This window comes from Sparus aurata, chromosome 9 (assembly GCF_900880675.1).
Source record: "Sparus aurata chromosome 9, fSpaAur1.1, whole genome shotgun sequence".
In the NCBI taxonomy this organism is placed as follows: domain Eukaryota; kingdom Metazoa; phylum Chordata; class Actinopteri; order Spariformes; family Sparidae; genus Sparus; species Sparus aurata.
This window is the reverse complement of record NC_044195.1, coordinates 28,568,466-28,589,779: the sequence shown is the minus strand read 5'-3', so window position 1 is coordinate 28,589,779 and position 21,314 is coordinate 28,568,466. Positions and strand designations below refer to the sequence as shown.

General features: G+C 41.1%; 1 protein-coding gene across 2 annotated transcripts; it reads right to left on the bottom strand.

Annotated features, from left to right (window-relative positions):
• Positions 1-2,226: 2,226 nt before the first annotated feature.
• Positions 2,227-21,276, bottom strand: traf3ip1 (TNF receptor-associated factor 3 interacting protein 1). 2 transcript variants are annotated; one of them, XM_030428783.1, is made up of 17 exons: positions 21,006-21,276; positions 19,332-19,400; positions 17,709-17,870; positions 16,650-16,778; positions 16,045-16,473; positions 15,892-15,966; positions 15,644-15,664; positions 15,407-15,430; positions 14,666-14,741; positions 14,271-14,291; positions 13,219-13,306; positions 12,323-12,409; positions 11,916-12,051; positions 11,798-11,834; positions 11,593-11,669; positions 4,900-5,117; positions 2,227-4,628 (listed from the first exon to the last, which is right to left on the bottom strand). In XM_030428783.1, exons 1-17 carry the CDS (start codon positions 21,126-21,128, stop codon positions 4,463-4,465), a joined length of 1,938 nt encoding a protein of 645 aa, XP_030284643.1. In that variant the 5' UTR covers positions 21,129-21,276; the 3' UTR covers positions 2,227-4,462. The 2 variants fall into 2 exon arrangements, with proteins under 2 accessions (XP_030284643.1, XP_030284644.1); XM_030428784.1 differs by lacking the exon at positions 15,644-15,664 and having other exon boundaries at positions 21,006-21,275.
• Positions 21,277-21,314: the final 38 nt, after the last annotated feature.

Below are 21,314 nucleotides of genomic sequence, written 5' to 3'. Positions count from 1 at the left end.
TTGGATTACTGGCACGAGACTAGCGCCACTTGATGTTAAGGAGACTTATTGCATCTCGCACAAGCACAGAACGTATGCGCTAATGTGTAATTGGCAGTAGTCGAGGCGGTATGCTATGCGAGTGGTCGGATAAAGGCAGTTAGCCGTTGGCTTGAGTCTGGGCGGTGTGTGGGCCCCTTAAAGCAGCTACAAGGTGTTTTCATTTTTGGTGATTCTGCCGCCCCCTGTGGACAAAAGTGGCAAAGTCTGAATTGTACTGTTAAACTACGTTGTTTCAGTAACATCATCATTCAAACACCTAGGTTCCTTGTTCACCTACAGCTAATAGATTTGGTCTTTTGGTAACAGCAATTTTGCCAAACTGAATTCAATTAATTAAACTAAATTAAAGGTGCACTATGTAGTTTTGTGAAAAAAAAAAGAATCTCTACAATAAACTAAATAAACAAACTGACCTTAAAAGGACAACACAGTTTCATACTTTTTTTTCCCCTCTTTGTTTATATGTGGCGGACCCTGCCACCTTTCTAGCTTCAAACAGTGCCCTGGGACCTTATTTTCCTCTGAGAACAGCTTGTTGATTCAGTTATGGAAAATAAATATTTCAGGGTATGTTTAATTACCTCATTAATATTGTAAATATTAAAATTCTGAGTTTGAATTTCTTCTCCAAAGCTGCATAGTGCCCCTTTAATAGTGATATACACAATAAACTTGGGTTCATAGACTAAATTCAATAAAAAAAAAAAAACTTGAGCAAGATACTGAACCCCAAATTGCTCCTGATGAGCAGTTGGCACCTTGCATGGCAGCCTCCGTCATCAGTGTATGAATGGGTGAATGTGGCATGTGTTGTACACATGTGGCATGTGTTGCTATAAAAATGCAGACCATTTACTGTCCAGAATATGTATTATAAAAACACATAATGTGGCTCAGATCTATAAGTGGTAGCACTGTGAGTGCAGGCCACCTCCTCGAGGGTCATTTAAAGGTCAAGGAACTTTACCCAAAGCTCTAAGTAAATACAGTGCTTCCATGTTTCTCTGGACACAAGGAGTAGACATTCTGCTCGGCTGCTGGGTGCATGTAGTCAGGCTGGGTAGCTGTTAAATGCATACCTACAGTAGAAACATTTTTGGTTGGGTAACGTACACCAGAGAGGAATGCAGCCATGGCTCTATGCTGCCTGATGACAGATGAACCTCAGCACTGAGGCCCCGGTGGTGATCTAAAAATAAAAGCACTGATCAACAGTGCCGTGTGTCCCCATGAGTGGACAGGTTGCTAACAGACAAGGAAAATTAAAAAACATTCTGAAATCCAACAAATTGATTTAATTACATTAATGAAGGGATTTTGCTCCCATCACACAGTCAGGGGATAGTACTTTAATTTAAGAAGAACATTACCAAAGTCAGATTGGAGAGGTTATTGGGTGACTCCAGACTCTTGCCATCTGTTTTATCAACACAAAGTGTAGTTAATGTTCAAGACTTAGCTAAAAAAGTTACTGGACACTTCAGTTTGGCCTAAGGAAGGATTAAGGGGTCACTAAATGCAACAAAAGTGAAAATGAAAGGTGTGGTCCCTCATTAGCAGCCTGATCCATTGGCTGTAAAACCAATGTGAAGAGCCATGTCATGTCTAAAGTCACTTCTTCTATGAGCAACTCCAGTTATAAGGGAACCAAAGATGGACAATGGAGCTGTCCTTTTCTTGGACTGTGCTGGTTTTTAATCCACCTGTTGAGACTGGGGCCAGCGTCTTTGCTGAAAGCAGGTGTCCCTCCCTCCCGCACGGGGCCTTCAGCTAAATCTCATCACAAATGCTCTGTCCAAATCTCACTTAGTAGCTTTTAAAGGGCTCCGTCCTAATAAGCTTTGTGTGTGTTGCAGCTGTTTCGTGGCTTGCCAGAGAAAAGTTTCTGCTAATGTTACTCGAGGGTCTTAAAATGGAAGTTAAATGTTTCACTTTGTCATGTCGGACTGGGCTTCAAAAGAAACACGTCTCGGTGAGAGTGTTACTTGGCCGAGCCAGACGCCACGAGGACTTCACATGAACTTGTCAAAATCACAAACCAGGGTCATTTATCATTTTACTCCTATTGAGATCCAGAACCTCTCCTTAAATCTTCATTATTAGCTAACTTGACTTCGAGCCTTTCTCTTAGCAACAGTCACAGCTCACCACTGACCCCAAAAAACAAGGACAAAACGTCAAATGTTTATTGCAACGTAACCATTTATTTCACTCCACTACAAAATTATAGAATTATTTGAACTATGATACAATCTCCACATATACATAATGTACAGTTTAAAAAGAAACAGAGAATATCATACAAATAGTTTACAGTGTAAATATACCTTTTTTATATGAACATGTGAACACGCAGGATCTCACTTTTCCAGGCTTGTAAGAGTTTTAAATTTGACTTTCAAATTTGTTACAGTATAGTTGATGGTCTAAGTATAATACTGAGATGAAAATGGAGTAAAATCAGATTCAATGACAGTTCGTTTTGAAGGGTGAATCCTAAGAGGAGTATCAAAAAGATAAGTCAAACACAATAATAAAGATATTTTCCCTTAAACAAATGTAGTGTGCTCCCTTTTTTAAAAAAAAAAAGATAATAGTTTAAGTCTTTTTTTTTCCTGTAGCCACTGATGCTCATGTCTACAACCACCTAAACAGACAAGATTTAGCAGAGGAAAGCTAAATTAAATATATTGCAGTCTAACATTTATAATGTCACAGATTGGTGACCCATCAGTATGAAGAGCCAGTGGAAGCAGAAACCCATGTTGGGGCAGTCAATATTTGTTTTGGGGATCTGTGCAGAAAAAGCTACAGCACGTATCCAGAGAAATGTAACTAGACCCGACACAACTGGACAAAAACAAATTCAAAATTGTGGATTACATTCATCGATCCAACCAGGCTGTCACAGAAAGTATTTTTTAATAATCTCCTGTCAACACTGGCAGTCTACAGTACATCTTCTGGTAGCCTAACTAACAGAGGTAGCAACTGCACTTAAAAAAGTAGTAACAGCTATTTCAAACTACATCGGCACGTCTACCTAAATATGGTAACTGTATTTGCATTCAGGGTGAGATAGGCCACTATGCAAGGGGATTGAGAAGGCTGACTAGTCTGCTCTTGTATTGTTATTTGTCTTTCATTCACACACAGATTACAGTGAGATGGCATTATTGGAATTTTCAGGGAAACAGGGACTGTCTCACGTTTCCACATCTACCATCCAACCTGCTACCACAGTCTTATATTGCTTCTTATTTTCATATTTAGCTACAACTGTAAAGCACATTTCTTAAAAGTCACAAAAGGAGCGTGTAAAATAATGTCTTACTACTTTTTTTTTTTATATAAAGAACTGAAACAAAGAGTTGCTATCAGACCAAACATTTTCACCATCCAATAAAAGATACACTTTGGCAAATCCGACAGTACGAAGAGAATAGAGGGACCTCCATGATGGCAGCTATCCTGCAAGAACAATCGACACATGCTCACATTTCCCTGAAAGTACAGAAAATTGGGGTGCCCATGTCATGTTTTATACAAATGGAAGAAAGAACTGTAACACTGCTTTTACCAAGCAACTTGAAGGTACCTCCCCTAATCACTCTCATCAAAGTGCAGCGGTGCTTCAAAAACAGAACAGTGAAATAACGTTAAAGACTGCAGGATGTGAGGAGGTTCTTGTAAGCACAGGAACAGGTTGCTCAAAACAGTCTTCTTCTTCTTCTTTTTCTTTTCATTTTTAGGGAAATAATCATCATTACGGAAAACATCAAAGGAACCAGATCACAAGGCTGTTTACTACTGCAATCAAACTGCACGTCCTGTGTAAAGCAGAGGCCAAAGTCTGGAGAACCAGGGAATATAAGAAGTGAGGCCATAAATTAAAACTAAGTTAATAAAAAAAACCCCAAAGATATCGGTTTTAAATTACTGTCAGTTTTTGGTCCAGTGACTGCTGAGATTACAGCAAGTCAAACTTTTGTGCACTTTTTTGAAAATATATAGAGCTTTTGATGAGTGGATCCAGCATTAAATACATCTATCTAGTCTAACTTCCAAGTCGTGAGCTCTACGTCGGCCCACTCCACAAAGGCACCGTTACAGAAAAGGGGTCAAAGACAGGGGGGAGGTTAGTGTGCGGAGCAGGAAGATATTTATTCATCTGTCAGTCAGCAGATGTGAGAATTAGTGAGTCAGACCTCCAAACCATCAAACTGAGCTTTTATTTACCAACATCTGACTGGCCGAGTCCGACATGTCTGGGTCCTTCTCCTTTAAAAGTGCAGCGTTTGGTCCCGTCCCTGATCACCTCCATGGAAAATGGTCTTACCATTGTTCTGATCGAGAAACATCCCCAGATCTTCAGTGCATTTTTAGCAAAGTTTTGTCATCGTGCACCTTGGTTCTCATTTCAGGTTCTGGAGGAGAAGTTGATTCCAGTCACCATCTTCTGGATCTTTTCTTCATTCTTCAGTATGTTGGATCTCACGGCACAAATCTTGTCCTGTTGGTCCTTGATCAGCTGCTCCAGCTCAGCTAGCTCTACCTTGAGAGGCTCCACTGCCTTGTCTGTCGCTCTGTAGCACATAAAACAAAATGGAGAAGGGATGATCAATTGCCTACATGCAATCAGATTAAAAAATATGTCGAGAAATTGTCCACAGTGATCAGCAAATACATTAACACAGGTGTCACAGAAAGTGGATGTGAAGTACTGGAATCACTACATGTAAAAGAAAGGTTGCACCCATGCACTGAGAAAATGAATCATTACATTAACAGGTGCTGACAATAAATTATATTCCTCAACACGTAACGTAAAGCATGTTGTGTAGGTGTCAACCTTACCTCTGCTCCTGCAGCAGGGCCTGTGCGTGCTCTTTGTTCTCCCGCCGCCAAGTGTTCAGTTCAGCCTGCATGGCGTCCATGTCCTCTTGTATGTAATCCATGATCTTACCCAGAGGAAGAGTGCTGCGGCACACCGTCTGGATTGAGGAGCGGAGTCGCTCGATCTCTCGTGTCACCATGTCCCGCTCTTTCTTCCGCGCTGCTTCAGACACCACGTTCTGGAAGTGAATATAATGAGTGAGGATAAGGGGATTCAATTTTTTGATCTATGAACAAGAATTAAAGTTTGAGGAGCGTCGATGTGGTTCTTGAGGGCTGATTTATTGAATTTCACGAGCAGGTTCTTCCATATCAAAGTCTAAGAAAGGAACCAAGTTAGTTTCATATGCATGATTGAAACTGAACACTTTATTAAACAGCTGTATGGACACACACAAAAATCACTTGTGTGTCCCCAGACCAAAACATAATAAACCCTCTTTAGGAATTCTACCTTTGCCAGCAAAGTCTCAGATGCCCAGAACCAGAGCAAGGCTGCATTTAGTGGTTTAGGATTTCAAGGCTAAAAATGTTAGGCAGGAATTCTACCAACCTAGCTGTATATATAAAGATCAAACGTGCGGCTGAATTGTGTTGGCCAAAGTAGGGGGACTGGTTGATGAAGGCCTCCAGTGTATGGTGTGCGGTTGGGGGAGGGGGGGGGTTTCACTATATCCCAATTACACTCAGTCCCTCGATGGCAAAAAGAAGGGGAAGGTATCAGGGAAGGACCTCCCTTGGCAGGGAGCAAACCCAAGGATGTTTGCTCAGCTGGGCTTCGTGTGTGTGTGTGTGTGTGTGTGATGCGAAAGCACTCAGCCACACACACACATACACACAAACAGGCAGAGGTTCAGGCGAAGCATACAGTGGACACACGCAGCCCCCACCCACACTCTCAGTCTTAAAGTCCTGTTTATTTTAGTAACAGGCTGTGGCAGTGGGGTTATTTTACTACAGTATTGAGTAACAACTACTACACTTATGCCTCCTTTCAAGTTCAACTCTTGGCCCAATTTCTGCTGTTTGGCTCCACAGATGGGAGCACCTGCCCTCATGAGGCAGCAGGAATCATGTTTGCGACTGTAAACTAAATGACAGCTTCCTCTTCAAAACACACAATCTGTCACGGAGCCTGCTCGGTTAGTCGGCCACATATGCTCGGCTTAGCCGGAGCGTGTAGCATTGGCCTTATCGAACCATCTCTTAAAACAAACCAAACAGCTCAGTGATTATAATTTGCGAAGGCAGCTTGACTGGACGAGACCACACTGCAGAAATGACATCAAGCATCATTGTTCCGCCTTCATTTCTTTTCGCGAAGCAAGTACAAATTTCTGACAGCCTCGCTCTTTGTTACCCATTTGTGGTGGTTCAGGAGTGTGAGGCTTGAAACGCCTTGGCCCAGCGGTCCCCTAACAAGGTGGGTGGCTTTCCACTGGGTGCTGTGAACCCTGCAGCTAGACAAACACTCTACGGCTCATTCGGCCTGCCTGGCTGTGGTTTGGTCTGCACGGCTCAGACAGGACCCATGGCTTCAGTCTATTTGCCGTCCCCTTGCTACCTCGACCGCCCCTCCCCTTCTCTGTTGGAAAATAAAAAACTTGGCGTGAAAACATGACCCCTGGTTCGTGTGCACTCTGTCCGGGTGGATATAAATCACAGCTTTATGGAGGTCTCTGTCGGGGTCTACGAGACCTGTGTGCTCCTAGTTTTCCTTTTTCTCACCCAGATCACAGAACAATATTTAGACATGGTGACCGCAGAGGAGTAGGAGGTGAAAGGGGAGGAAGGAGGGGGGAGCAGGTTTTCCCATTATCTCAGACGGTGATGAAAGCTGGAGGCAATGGGGAAGATACAGCCTCTGGGTGGTGCAGGTGGACATAAGAAGTGGATTGAGATGTATCTACAGCACGTAGCGGATTGCAGACAAAACAGAGGAACTAGAATGGCAGTCAGTAGGGTGCATACCTTTGCCAAGGCCTAACTGCACTTTACTTAAATCAAATCTCATCTAATGTCAAACTCAACCAACCATGAGGCCGACAAAACATGGCAAATGTGTTGTGGAAGAATAAATTATCAATAGAATCCACTTCAAATTTTACACACAGATTTCAGATGCATTGTTCCCAGAGAAATTAATGACAGTGTTCGAAAAAAAAAAAAAACCTACCTCATTGCAATGTTAAAGAAAGAGAGAAAAATGTCCTGGGTCTGTCCTTTAATACATATCTTCTGACACGGCTGGAAACAAATGCCAATTGTTGCAAAAAAATGTCACTACTTTGGCTGATACTTGAGTAAATTGCACTTCATCACAGGTTATTCCAAATTCTGACACAAATATTTGAATTTTTACTGCAAAAAAGCTGCCTCCAGTTCAGGTGATAGCAAAATTCAATTGCCACGTTCCACCCAGTAGAGGGCAGTCGCCATGCATTTTTAACACAGTATGGAGAATTCAAATATTGCACACTAAAATGTCAAGATTTGAACCAGAACCAACTAACAACACAACTAAATACCCATATACGTTGGTCGTCAGCTGAAAGAAGTGGTTTGGGGGTTTAGTTACTCTTTGAGATAAATACTTTAAACTTGTTCTAATCAGCATTTATGTTTATGACAACAAACTTTCTGCTTAGATCTACTTCAAAGAAGTGACGTTTATAGCCCTCCAAGGTACAATACAAAATGAAACTCACCCAGTCATCACACACCTAATCAACTTAATTAGGAAAGCGTGCAAGAATGTTATTTATGGACTGCTTACAGGGGTTTTCTGGGGCAAGAGGAAAACATTCTCTGACAAGAAAAATGGGAAGCATGTATGGAACCTGTCAGCAGCAGATCAACCTCTAGGGTATCATTAGCTGGGAAAACAGTCATTTGGACACTAGTTGAGTAGTTGATAACGAGTGGATCTCATTTATTTATTCATTCATTACTGTTCATTAATTAGCTTCACTTCAAGACAGGAGGATGAGAGAGAACAATCCTCTCACTAGAGCTGCATTGCCCACGATCAAGTTGAATCAAGTCCAGTTTATAATGGTTATACCACTGAAGACCACGGATGATCGCTGAAGCCCACATAACAACTCTGGAGCTTCTGGGAACAGCTCTAATGGCTACTGGAGACCATTTGAAGACACTGCTGCACATCCTGATGGTTATTTTACAATGTGTTCCAGTAGGAGATCTGAGAGGTGAGTCATGGAGACAGGGGAGGATGAGAGTTGGCTCTGGATGTTGTTTATGGGTTTCCTCGCCATTTTTCATAGAAGGCCATTCAAAAGTCCAGCTAGATCATAAAAATAGCTGGGAGTCAGTGAGGTGAAGAGAAAAGCTTACGGCCAGTGAGGTTACAGGATGTTGTTGCAAGGTCACTGGGGAGACAACTGAGATCACCACCCTGGGCTGGCTGAAAGGAAACTTCCAAAAGGGAGCCCTGGCTGTACTGAAGTGACTGAAAATGGAAACTGTGTCTTAAAAAGGTGGTTTATCATTCACACATTCTCATGGGGACATAAAGGTATTCTCGTGAGTTTGTTGATATGATTTCTGATATGTCGAGGCTGAGGCCTGATAGCAGTTTCTAGGTGCTTCGGATAGGTATGCCTCATAAACCTGACCAAATTCCAATATGTCTTCTGCAAAAGTAATATGACTAATGGAATGCCACAGGGCCGTTTCCTTGTTTCCACAAAAAACGCTGGATGTTTATGAAGACACAGAGGTCTGCAGAGAGGAGTATTTATTTTCTTGACAATCCTGCAGAGAGTATTCTGGCCCTTCTCCTCCGTGACTCTCACTCAACAGCCATCCATTTGTATGCCACAGGGTTTATTTATACATTACAAACCTTCATCAAGGCTAATTTGATGGGGGTAAAGCAATGAGCGGGGGGACAAGTACACAAAAATTCTTATGAAAACGCAGCTGCTGCAAGGGGCGGATTTTGTCTAAATAAAAAGAGAAGTATCTTGGAATAATATACAATACCGCCGAGGGGTCGTGAGGAAGGTCATCCCCATAAATATACAGCAAATTCTTCGGTCACACACACTGCGGTGGGACATGGCAAAATACAATCATCTGACTGTTTGAGAATTCCCTTTATTTACATCAGCACAGCCATGCTGCACCTTGTCACTGGCATTAACAATAGCAAAATTAATTCAAATGACAAAGCACATGAATTAATGGGGATAATAACATATAGGTGGGATTTTGACCAAATATACAAAATGGTCTAAAGGCCAACACTTATGAACTGGACATGATGTTGGATACGCTGTGACTCGTTCAGACACGGTGTTTTGATAAACTTTGGTGTTTAAGAAAATGGATTGCGGCAGCTGAAATTTCAAACCCGTCACACCACATAGAATGAGGAAGCTCAATATTTACATTTTTGACCCTGCGTGTTTCACCGTGATTAACCAGAAAAAAAGAAAAGAAAAAACGACTCCATTAAGCTGACCTCTCCACCCTTTCATGTCTGGAAGGAAGTCATTATAGTTCTTTATACAGCTGACGAGGCAAGGCCAATAATGATGGAGGGCTGGACGGTTCCTTTGCGCAGACCAGGACACTCTGAAATGAAGGTTTGAAAGCTGAGGAGGCTGCATTAAGAAAATTAGGATAAACTCTACAAGGCTGTGCTCATCGTGTTACACAAAGAGCTCTGCTGTTTTCGGTGTTATACCTGTGTATGTATGTTTGGTTAGACGTGAAAAATGTTGATTTTGCACCAAGTTCTATATAAGTCTAGCGTGGTAATCATTAGAGTGCATACCTCTGCCATGGCCAAACTGCCTAGTTTTAAATCAATCAAGCCTAATCCAATGCCTAATAAAACATTTAAAACTGCTAGACACGGACTCTGTTTTGACCTGCATCAAATTGTACTCACTCATAGTTACCAGCCTCCCAAATACGCCTGATTTTTTTTTCATTACGATCAATGCATTATTCTCTGGGAAATAACCGAAAACTGTAGAAAAATGTCCTGAATTCGTCACTTTATCCTGATTTGAGTCCCATCATCCATCCAAGTTTTGTGGAAATCCATTCAGTAACAGACACAGGCGAAATCATAACCTCCTTGGTGGTAGTGATTGTATTTTGATTTAACTAACTTTAAATTACAGATTCTGTCAAGCTACTTAGGTTTACTGGTGGTTCAACTGAGACAACCTCAGGTAAACTTCACAAGGGATGATATCTGCGGCCGCAGTTAGGAGGGGATGGATCGGGGGCCTTTCTGCATGAGTGACAGGCCAAAACAGTGCATCCATCAGAGTCAGGGTGGTCAGCCAGGGAAGGGATGCTGGGGGAGAGCACGCTTCGGTGAAGAGGACCACCCAAAGCAGACAGCGTACGCCACCTCACGCCATGGAGTACAGACCAAACTGTAAGCTTCACACTGACTCACACTACAAATAATGATGAAAGATGTTTCTTTCTCTTTCTGGCCGATAAATAAGCTGACAGGGGAATGCATGAGCAACAGCAGCAATGCGTCACCTTGAAAAAGCCTGTTTATTATGTCCAAATCAAAGAGAATATGAGAAGCAAGATTTAACCGCTCGAGAGAACCTGACACCTGTGGACATTAAGAGTTTTAACAGAAATACAGCAGTCCTGAATACCTAAATGTCCTCATATAGTCCAAAATGTGTTTTTCTTCTTGTTCCCACAGTTGAATGTTTGAAACTTCACTGTATAGAAAGATGTTTTCAGGCTCAAAATCTGGTTTTAAGAAGCTGGCCTACAAGCATGACTTCTGACATCACAGATAGCTTGGAAGCCAATCATGGTCCATTATTCAGCATACACAAGTGTGATGTAGAAACTGGAAGCCTCTGGTGCACAAACACTGAGGACTTCATAGTGAAGTAGGAGACATCTCTTGTCCAGCAGTTAAAATTGTGAAATCAACAATGTTTTCGTATTTATACGTTCTGTCTTTTTAATGAAGGGGGAAGGAGCAGGTTTCATTTTAAGGATTTTCATGGACAAACATTTGAGAATTTAATTGCACGCCTTGAAACGTGTGGAGGGGGTCTTAAGTGACTGAAAAACTTGTTGTCCGTTTCCTGGAATAACTTCCCCATGTGTTGACTCCTTTCATTTATTGTGGAAGGAGTGTGAAGAGTCATAACTCCTCTAAAAGCCAGTTTCCAAGATGGCAGATACCCTTAAACTGTACACAGAACAGAGAAGTCTGTAATCAAAAAATGCAAGCATATTTTGCTGATATTGAGCAGCAGCCCCTGAAAACAAGCTCATTTTGCTCCAGACATCTTGATGTGTGTGTAGTATGTGTGGTCTGTTAGGGGCCATACTTGCTTGTCTGGTTATTAGCCCTTCAGCTTCACTGAAGGGGAACATTTTTGTGGTTACAAGGCGGTGCAATTACACCTCTGCGCTCCATTTGTTTATATCTTTCTTTTGATAATAACCAGCGTTGCAGTGGGCATTTCACTGTGGTTTCAACACTTGCCCTGGGGAGCAAACTTTCCAGAAAGAATGGCTGATAGAGTTGATGGTGAGCTCTGAGTCACTGATGAAAATCAGTAGGAGAGTAATGGGCTAATACTGCCCTCTAGTGGAGAAGAGCACTACAACAACAACTGTACATACCTGTTCTTTAGATTTGGGGGAGGATGGGGACAACTCATAGTCTTTCTTGGTCTCAAGGATCTTTTTCACAAGGCCACCTACAGTGAGAGAAACAATGAGAGGAAAGGTGAAAGATCTGCTTCCTTAATTTAGCAAGAAGAAAATCTAGGGAAAATGTGACCGTATATCCTTAAAACTTGAAAAATCAAAACAAAGTCAGCTGTACCATGTTTGTCTTCACTGTCCAGTTCTCGTGCAGGCTCCTGCAATAGAAAAAATAGCCGATAACTATCCAAGGATTCATGTTATCTGTTTTTGGACAACTTGATGCTCAAGTCAATTACCATCTCCATTTCAGGAGCATCTGAAGGAGGAGGAACAGCCTCCTCGACGACAAATTGCTCATCTTCATCCTCCTCATCTTCAGACAGTCTCTTACCATCCATGATGACTGGAGCTGAGGGCTTGGCACTGGACAGCCTGAAAGATGTGCAAACAGGATGACGTGAGATGTGGCAGCCTGACAACACCTTTATTAAAAAATATAATTGTGGACTGGTTAGACCTGCTCCATTATTAGTTCTCTGTGAGTTCATTCAGCATGTTCACTGCCTTTGATTTAATAATATGAGTAGTGCTTCATCTCTCCTACTGGCAGGAACAAAACATATATTCACAAAAAAAGGAGGTCTTCATCCTTGCCAGTAAAAGTGAGACTTATGAAATAAGTGAGTTTGTGTGGTGAAGTCACCTCTCAGCTGGGGCCACGTCAGTGCCACTTTCCTGTCTCTTGACTCGAGGAGGTGCTGGGCGAGCACTGCCGGGCCGTGGTATTCGCCTGGTGTAGGATGAAGAGATTATGCATGTAACTTAAATAAACTCTTAAATTAATGTTTTCAGACCTAAAATATTTGTATTTGCACAAGTCATTTCCTTTTTATTTCACAAGCAATGTTTTCTTCTTGACTTCTTTTATATGCCAAATTCTCTGTTAATTGCTCTCTGGGATTTGCCAAAAGTCCACTTCATGACAGTTTCGCTGACTCATTCAGATTTTCAGATGATGACCGTTGCTTGGAACAATAAACATTCACAACAATGTTATGAGTATAACTGATATAACACAGCTTTCCAGACAATCAATCATAACCGATTAGTCAGCTTAAGAACAAAACATGGGTAATTATCAAAAGTAAAGGCAATTCAGCTGTGCAATGTACCAGAACTGATCCTGGATCAGGCCTAGGAACAAACTAAAGTTTCAAAAGCAAAACTACCCAAAATGTTAAGTAAATAATTTAGGTAATACGACACAATGCAATGCAATACACCCACAAGAATTACCACATGACTGAATCAACATATAAGCATTCTTTACAAAAGAGTCATCAATGTTATAAAACTACTAATTAAATGACCATTGCACAATATTACATTTTATTTATTAATATTTTAATTATCTTGTGTCCAGCCTGGAAAACGTTCACGTGTTTGTACAGTTGTGACAGATGTAAGAGCAGCAGCGGACATGAGATGTTTTAACTGGCGATAAACGGGAGCTGTGTTTTTGTAAGTAAGAAGTAATGTTTGATTAAAGTGTTTACTCCGAGTGACAAAATGAGTGAAGTTCAGTGTGACTATACAGACCTGGAGGCCACATCTGATGGTACTGAGGAGCCTGAAGCAACTCCATTTTCCTGTGGGGAAGGTCTCTGAGCCAACAGAGCATCTCCGTCTGTGACAGGAAAAACAGCGACTTGCAGTTAGCTCAGTTTAATATAGCAAGGAGTGTACCTGTGCTTTGCATGATGGATGCTGACATTTAACACACCTTTATAGCTACTACATTCCAATGTTCTTAACAAAGCTACAGCTATTTTAAACACTGACAGGTTAATTCAGCCATATAACCTCACCTCCAGGTTATTCAAGATATCAGCAGTGGAAATGGGGTTGGTGTGAAGACCAGCTATTGGATGCTTAAATGTTTGTTTTTTTATTCTGGACTTTCTAGAATTTCAGCTGTTGATAACTTTCTGATTATTTCTGCTAATATCTTTGTGTCTCTTTGTTGTCTCTCCTGAGAGTCCTTCCTTTTTTCTTTTTTTCATCTGTGCTGAGGGTTTCTTTGAAAAGGTTTTCTTTGTTTTCCAGGAGTTTGGGCTGGGTTGCGAATTGTTGCCATTATAGGTCTTTAAAGCCCATTGATGCATTGTATCCGATACTGGGCTTTATAAATAAACCAGACTGACTTGCTTGGAAATATTAACAATGAATATCTCTGCCTTTAATCACTGGGTATGTCACTCAATGACAGATTGCACTCCCTCTGTGACTCAACATGGAGCCTGGAGCAGAAGGAGCATTCTGACATTTTGGGGCAATTCTTTGAGTCAGATAAGAAGATCATTGATTTCATGCCTTGTGCTTTCAGCACAGCGGTAGTAGGGAACCAAGTTAAGTGTCATAACCAAATATGGGTTGCTTTTTTTATTTATGGGCGTGATAGATTTCAACGCTCTCCCTCTGCATTATTGAAGCTGATCATAACATTCTTCAAATGCATTTAGATCGAGCGCATCAACTCTCCTGACATGTTGTCCTCGTTTCCACATGAAAAATGTTTGCGTGAATGTTTAAAACCTTTGTATTCTTTTCCAATGCAACTGCACAGGAGAGATGAGACAGGGAACACTTACCTCCCTCGCTGTCAGATTCGTCTGTTGAGAGCAGAAAAAAACAAGGCATCATTATTTTCCTGTCACAATTATGAAACTTATGAAACATGTCAAGTATGACAAACTGATTAAAAATTAGGCCATATATCTTCTTCTTGGAAAACTTTTATTGTGTCTTCCAACAGTGATCCTGATGAGTCACTCCTACCTCCCACTAAAGGAAACTAGTCATTTTATTGAGCAGGTGGATTGTAAATAGAAAGCAGTCAACAGTAAAATCAATTTGGACGTACTGAAAAAGCCCTTCTGTGAATAATTGAAGTGCAGCTATTTAAGACATGTGCATTAACTATGTAAGATATGCCTCATTGGTATAGATAATTAAAACAGGGTGTTCAGGGAAAGGGGGAAATTACCTTGACCCCCAAGTTTGGGTCTTCTCCTTTGCCCTTTGGCGGATGAAGGCCGAGGTATTCTAGCTGGACTATCAGCCTGTGGGAGGAGGAGGAACAAGAAGAAAAAGACAAAACTTTAAGACAATAAGCACTGAAAAGCAACAGATCACTATTTATCATGTACGACTCATTGTTGTGCTTACTATCCTTCATTCATTCATTCTTTAGTATGCTTGACTTTGCATAATTGGAAGTAGTGTCTTTCCCTGGTTTTGAAGGCTGCATTTCAGTAAAGTGTTGTAATTTTCTGAACTTAATAGATTGTTGTACTTGTTGTGAAAAAGGATAGAAATTTTAGGTTATTTCTTTAATTGATAGTTGGCTTCCTTAACAATCGATTGCTGATTACTCATCAATAATACATGAAATATGTTGGACATTCTCCTAGAAAGCCATTTTAACTGCTGACATGATCTATGTTAATCTATGGTTGAAACTGGCTGGTTTTAAACCTAACTGAACATCTCAAGCTTAACTACATCCTGTCAAACCAACATTTAAACCGCATCCCACATCTGAGCAAGAAGGTAAGTGACCCTAGTCATTTTACAGCTGACTTATGGAGCTCAAACATACAGTATTTCCTTTGTCAATAATATGTCTCATGACACACGAGCTAGACTTTGGTATAGCATTGCAAAAGTGATATTTGAGCCGTCTCTGCTGAAATAAGATAATACTTTAATCTGAGTAAATTCTTACCTGGTTCTCAGCTGCTTCTGCAGGCTGCACGGGCAAAGAACACAGCATTACACTATGCACTTCATTTTCACATTTATTATTATGCAGATTGTAAGGAACAGGAAGACCTGTTATAAACTATAGCCCAAACTAGGACTATATCAAGCAGCCAGCCACCCCCAATGCCACAGCAGTAGTCTCTAAATGTGTTGGCAATTTACAGGTCTACTTTTCTACTGACTGTGCAAGGTTGAATACCTCTTCAACTGGTTCAGGTTCCTTGCAAGAATAAGAGGCACAACATTAGGAAATAAATCTGTACTGAATCGAAAATGGTGCATAGAGTATTTAACATCTAAAATCAGTGACCAATTCTATTTTTCTCAAGTTGGCTGATTTAACATACAGGAAACTCTGCCACACCATGAATGCAGAAGAGAAAATCAAATGGTCCCAACAATAGACATTGTATTACGTGTGAATATTCTGCTAAAAGGTAAACTTACCGCTGGCACAGGTTTGGCTGTTTTGCCCGGCTCTTCGGGGCTTGGTTTTTGCTGTGGTTCCTCTGATACTCTGGCCTAAGCACAAACACACAGAATGTAAATAATGACATTTGTTGCTAATATTTAAAATGTGTGTGGGGTTGAGCGGCATACCTTGCTGTTGCCACTCTCTCCACTTTTGTTCCTCTCTTCCCCCTCTTTTTGTCTCTCTCTGTCTTTCTCTCGTTCTTTGTCTCGTCGTTTCTCCTTGTCTCTTTCTCGGTCTCTGTGAGAATCCCTGTCTCTTGTCTTTTCTCTGTCTTTGTCTCTCTCCTTGTCCTTTTCCCTCTCTCTGTCCTTCTCCTTGTCCCTGTCTTTGGTTTTTCCCTTGTCTTTATCCTTGTCTCGCTCCCGGTCGCGGCTTTTGTCTTTGTCACGGTCTTTGGTGTGGCGGTCCTGGTCGCTGCGGGGGAGCTTGTCTGAACGCTCCCTGTCACGGTGGGGCTCCTTCTCCCCATCTCTCCGTCTGCTCTCCTGCTCTTTGGGCTGGTCTGGGTCCTTCTGGTCCCGGCTCCCGCTGCGCTCTGTGATCTTTTTCTTCTCCTGGAATAGTTCAAAAGTTACCATTTAATGCCAGCCATGGCTGAATAATGGGAAACTCATCATATGATCATCTCATTGAATTTTCAAAGAAAGCTGCAGCTTGCAGGGGTGAAGGCTGATAAGTAAACAGCAGTGTGTGATAAAAATTGTGATCGGAGTGGGCTATGATCTCTCACCTCTTTATCCGGATGACGTTCACGTCCCTCCCTATTTTCTTTGTCCTGGGATCTGGAGGTGCTGGCCTTGTTTTTTATGTCCACCTTTTCTCCTGCAAGCACTCTCTTAACTGCATCCTCACTGGACATCTGCAGATCAAGTGTAGGAGAATTTTTCAGTTTTATACAGCAATATAAACCAGTGAGTGATCACAGCTGCCACAAAGAATGCACAGATAAGCGTCCTTCAAATAGATGGCCTGGGTACAAATGACGTTGGAAAGCATTTTCTAATGAGTCCTTAAGCAAAACACTCAAAGTTTAACAGGTAATAAGAGAGCTACTCTGCGGCTGACATTGACATCTTTTTGGAAAGGACAAACAAAAGGGTTGACTAGTGCAGCTGAGACTGAGGCGACACTGTAAAAGCTTTATTTACCAGTGATGAACACATAACAAACACACATCTTCACATTAAATAGATGGATACAATATCTAAAAAGGGAAGGAAAAGCCCAAAAGCTCAGCAACAAATTTCAATTTTGGCATTTATTTGGATTTAACAGCAAGCAGGAAGCATGTGTTTGACCAGTCGACTTGTCGAATTAAATTTAGATTCAGAGCTATTTCTATTACTGTTGTGAAGACATCTCAAGGAAATACAGAATAACATCTGAGAGGAACACATTTTATATTGCCAGGAGTTGTCTTAATGACATGATATGAAATGACTGTTTAAAGAACATCTATCCCCCAGGCATCATATGTTTACACTCCAACTCCAGGGTTCAATTAAAGTGTTTCAAAGTACTCCCCGAGGTAGCTAGACAGTTTTCCCAAGAGTATCACATTTTGACTTGGAAAAAAAACGAACACTGAATTTCTTTTTAATGCAGTGCCATAACTTTATTTGTTTCTCCAACAGGGAAACAGAAAATATGATAAATGAATGAACTGGAGACATTGAAGTATCTAAGAGTGAGTGTTTTCAATTTACCATTTAGCTTTTCAGAGTGTGTGTGAGTGTGTGTGTGTGTCTGTGTGTGTGTGTCTGTGTGTGTGTGTCCAAACAACACATACCTTGTTGAGGCAGCACTTGGCAATGGCCTGCAGCAGCTCATTGGTTTTCTCAGGTTCATGGCCAGCAACAATGCGCGCCGGCTTTGCCGCGAGGGGCTCGCCACTCACCAGCATCACAACATCTATTGCTTTCTGGAGGAAGACTATCTTAGCGTCTTTATCCTAGAAAGAAAAAATAAGGTGCTGTGATGAAAAGGAGAGTGCACAGGAGAGAGAAGAGATAGGATGTGGTTGTGAAAACTCCAATGGGAATTATTTTCCAACACAGTTCCCGTGAGATGAGTTTGCTGAGTTCAACACAAGTTGTTCCTAATGTGCTACAGTTTTAAAAGCCTTAGTCCAATCTGTCCTGACACAAGTCTGACTATGATATATAATTCATATAAATATATCATATTTGATATATGTAAATCTTGAAAATAATTTGCCACACATCACCTGGGTTTATGTTGTAATAGCTTTCTGAACATAGAATCTAGAAAATCAAGAACAAATCGAATCTCCGATCTCAAAGGGTGAAAACATGTTGGCTTTTGTGTGGCATCAGGAAGGAAGAAACAGAAAATATGGCCTCAGAACAAGGAAAGAAATATTCCCCCCTCCTTTATAATTCAATTCTTGCTTTGTTGTGGGAAAACACACGCGCCTTACTCTAAATAAATGGCCTGGCTAAGCGTTGCTTCTAGTCTATCAGCCTGCTGCACCTGAAAGGTCTGCCAACTGTGTAACATAAGGACTTGTCGCTCATGCAACCACCTGGCCACTCTGTGTAACATCCCTGTGTTGACCGCTGTATGTATGACACTTTATCTGACATTTTTGTTTTTTCAACAAGAAGTTAATTGCCTGTGGTTCCTGAAAACCTCAGGGTGAGAAAGGTTAAATTGTGATGAGCAATGAAGTTTGTTCAAACTTCTAGACTTTTTCTGTCCTCTCTGAACCCTTGCAAACATGTATTGAATTGTATTGTTTCCCTCTTAAACTGTAAAAAACATCCACAAACAAAGAGTAAGGTGCATATCGCAAGCTAATGTATCAGAGTTTGTAGATGCTGCGCTAGAAGTCAATGAGAGCAATTTGGGTTTGTATTATCGTCTCTTTTTATCCAGGAGAGCTTTATCATCAGATGATAGTTGATAATATAAATGTGCCATTATCAGGCCCTTAATTGATCCGTCTGATATATATTGTGCATACCTCGAACAATGACAAATCAACATTATTCAGTTACAGTAACTTGCTGTTGTGAGGTATCCAGTTTCTACAGAAACATTTATCAAAGCCGATCATCTTCCTACCCATTATTGATTCAGGGGTCATCTCTCAAACAGCAGACTTGAGTTCTGACACCTTGGCTGGCCCTCTAAGTCATGTCGTGCCAGGTCCTCTCACTCACTGTGTCACATAGGCAGCGTGTAGGGTTACCCCCACACACCGACAGCCTCAGACTGCCCCATGTGGTGACCTCATACAAAACTGAGACTGCTGCTTAGAACTACATTTTATATTCTTCACACAAAGAAGCACAGAGACACATGAATAAAAAAGAAGCCTCTTAGTGAAAGAATAGCGAGGAGGTCAAAGGTTACTAGAAGAACAATTTAACCTGTGTGGTCAACTTACCTTAACATTATCCGACTTCATTTCATTTTCTCCATACAGGCCTTTCATAAAACCTGTGGTCCTTATCACCTGAAAGTGGTGAGAAATAAACATGTCAAACTAAGTGGTAATTTACAATATCAGGTGTTTTATACCCAAGACTTAAAAATACATACTGTAGACCATCATAATGCAGTCATACTACAGCATCAGTTTAAAGTAGCTATGTAAGGTGAAAGCTCCGTTGTTTTAAAGCTCATTCCTGCAGTCAAATATCTTGCTAATCACAGGGAAAGAAGTCACACATGACTCCACACTTTGCTTGATTAATTATACATGGATCTAAAGTGAAATATTAGACTAGTCAACAGGTGGACAGTGGAATGAGATCTCAGTTCTGTTCAGAGAACTGAAACAGATTTTACTGTGCTTCACACTTCACTGTCAAAGTGTTCTGTTGTGTCTAATAACGATGTCACTATACTGGAATTAAAAACTTTGACAGTATACTAATATAAAGAGCGTTGACACCTTTTTGATACCATGGCAGAAAGGACAAGGAAGTCCTAAACACACAACCTTGACACATTGCAGTATCATTACTCGAGACAGTCTAAGTGTGTAGTTGACAGGTTATTTAGGAAAAATGTAGTTGAGATAAAACTGTTTCATAATAAAGATCAGGATATATTTTGTATCTGCATCATTTATTTGTATTGACTGATGGTTTGTAATAAAACTAAGTAACCTCATATGCCCTCAGTGAGGCTTCCCAATAAATAAGGGTATGTACATGAAGTATATCTATCTATATCATTTATCCGTGAATAACTACTTTCTTCATGCTATCTAACTCTGTCACTTCCCAAATGGTATAACCCATCGAAGTCCTAGTTTGCACCTGACCGTCTCTTCACTTGAGAGTAGCTAGTCCATCAATATGCCTCTCAGCCATTCCATAAGTACTCAGAGAGACACCGATTCTATCTGACACTTGTGTAACAAGCAGCTTTAAACCACACAAACAGAATCCAAGTATGGTTGCAGTGTTTCAAAAGCAGTGATTAATTATAGCACAACTGTAAAGCTAACCCTTAGTATTATCAAACAGCTGCGATAAGCTGCTCAGCAGTCTTGATCTCAACGTGACTGCTTCGTAGATTCGGATACATTTAACCAACTTACAATCGTATCGTATGATCTTTAGTTAATAGTGGTCAAATTGGTTTGTTGATTCCTGCTGGGGCTCTGGTCGTGCCTAGCAACTCAACAACGCTCTAGACTCTGCTACCTAGCTAACTAGCGTAAGCTAGCTATCCCACTATATTAACTTAATCAGCAACATTACAGTGAATTACTGATGAACATTAGCAACTCGTTCTTTGGTTAATAATTTACGTTAACGATTTAACTGTTTAACCAACCGTATCCGTATGATGACAGATACATTGACGGCTTTATAAAAGCTACGGAGACAGAAACGTTATAACTGCGAAGTTAATGTTAGCTAAGTTACTTGGTTAGCTTAGTTCATGCTAATGTTGATGTATTAGCCAGCTTACTTGTCTGCGTTCGAATTTACACAGGTCGGTTGGCACTGGCCTTTTAATGAACATGGGCACAATAGATTCATGGTGCTAGTTAAACAAACGCCAGCTTGCTAACATTATCGTGGTGTTAGCATATCAGTCTCACCTCACTGAAGATGTCGTGGAGGTATCGAAACGGCGGCTTGGTTAGCAGTTTCTCCGTGAGAGGCGGTTTCTTTATCACTTTCCCCAGTGTATCCTGGGTCTTTTTCACCACCGCGCCATTCATGGCGGCAGGCGAGAGCAAAGCCGAGTAGTCGAAATGCAAAAAGGGACAGCAAAAACTAATACGGGGCGAAGATAAGTTGGTGGCTCTGCCGCCTGGTTGCTATGTCAATATTCTGCAATCCCAGAGTGCACCAGAAATGACGACTGCGCATGCGCTAGGGCCTTAAGGTTGCTAAGCACCGCTTGT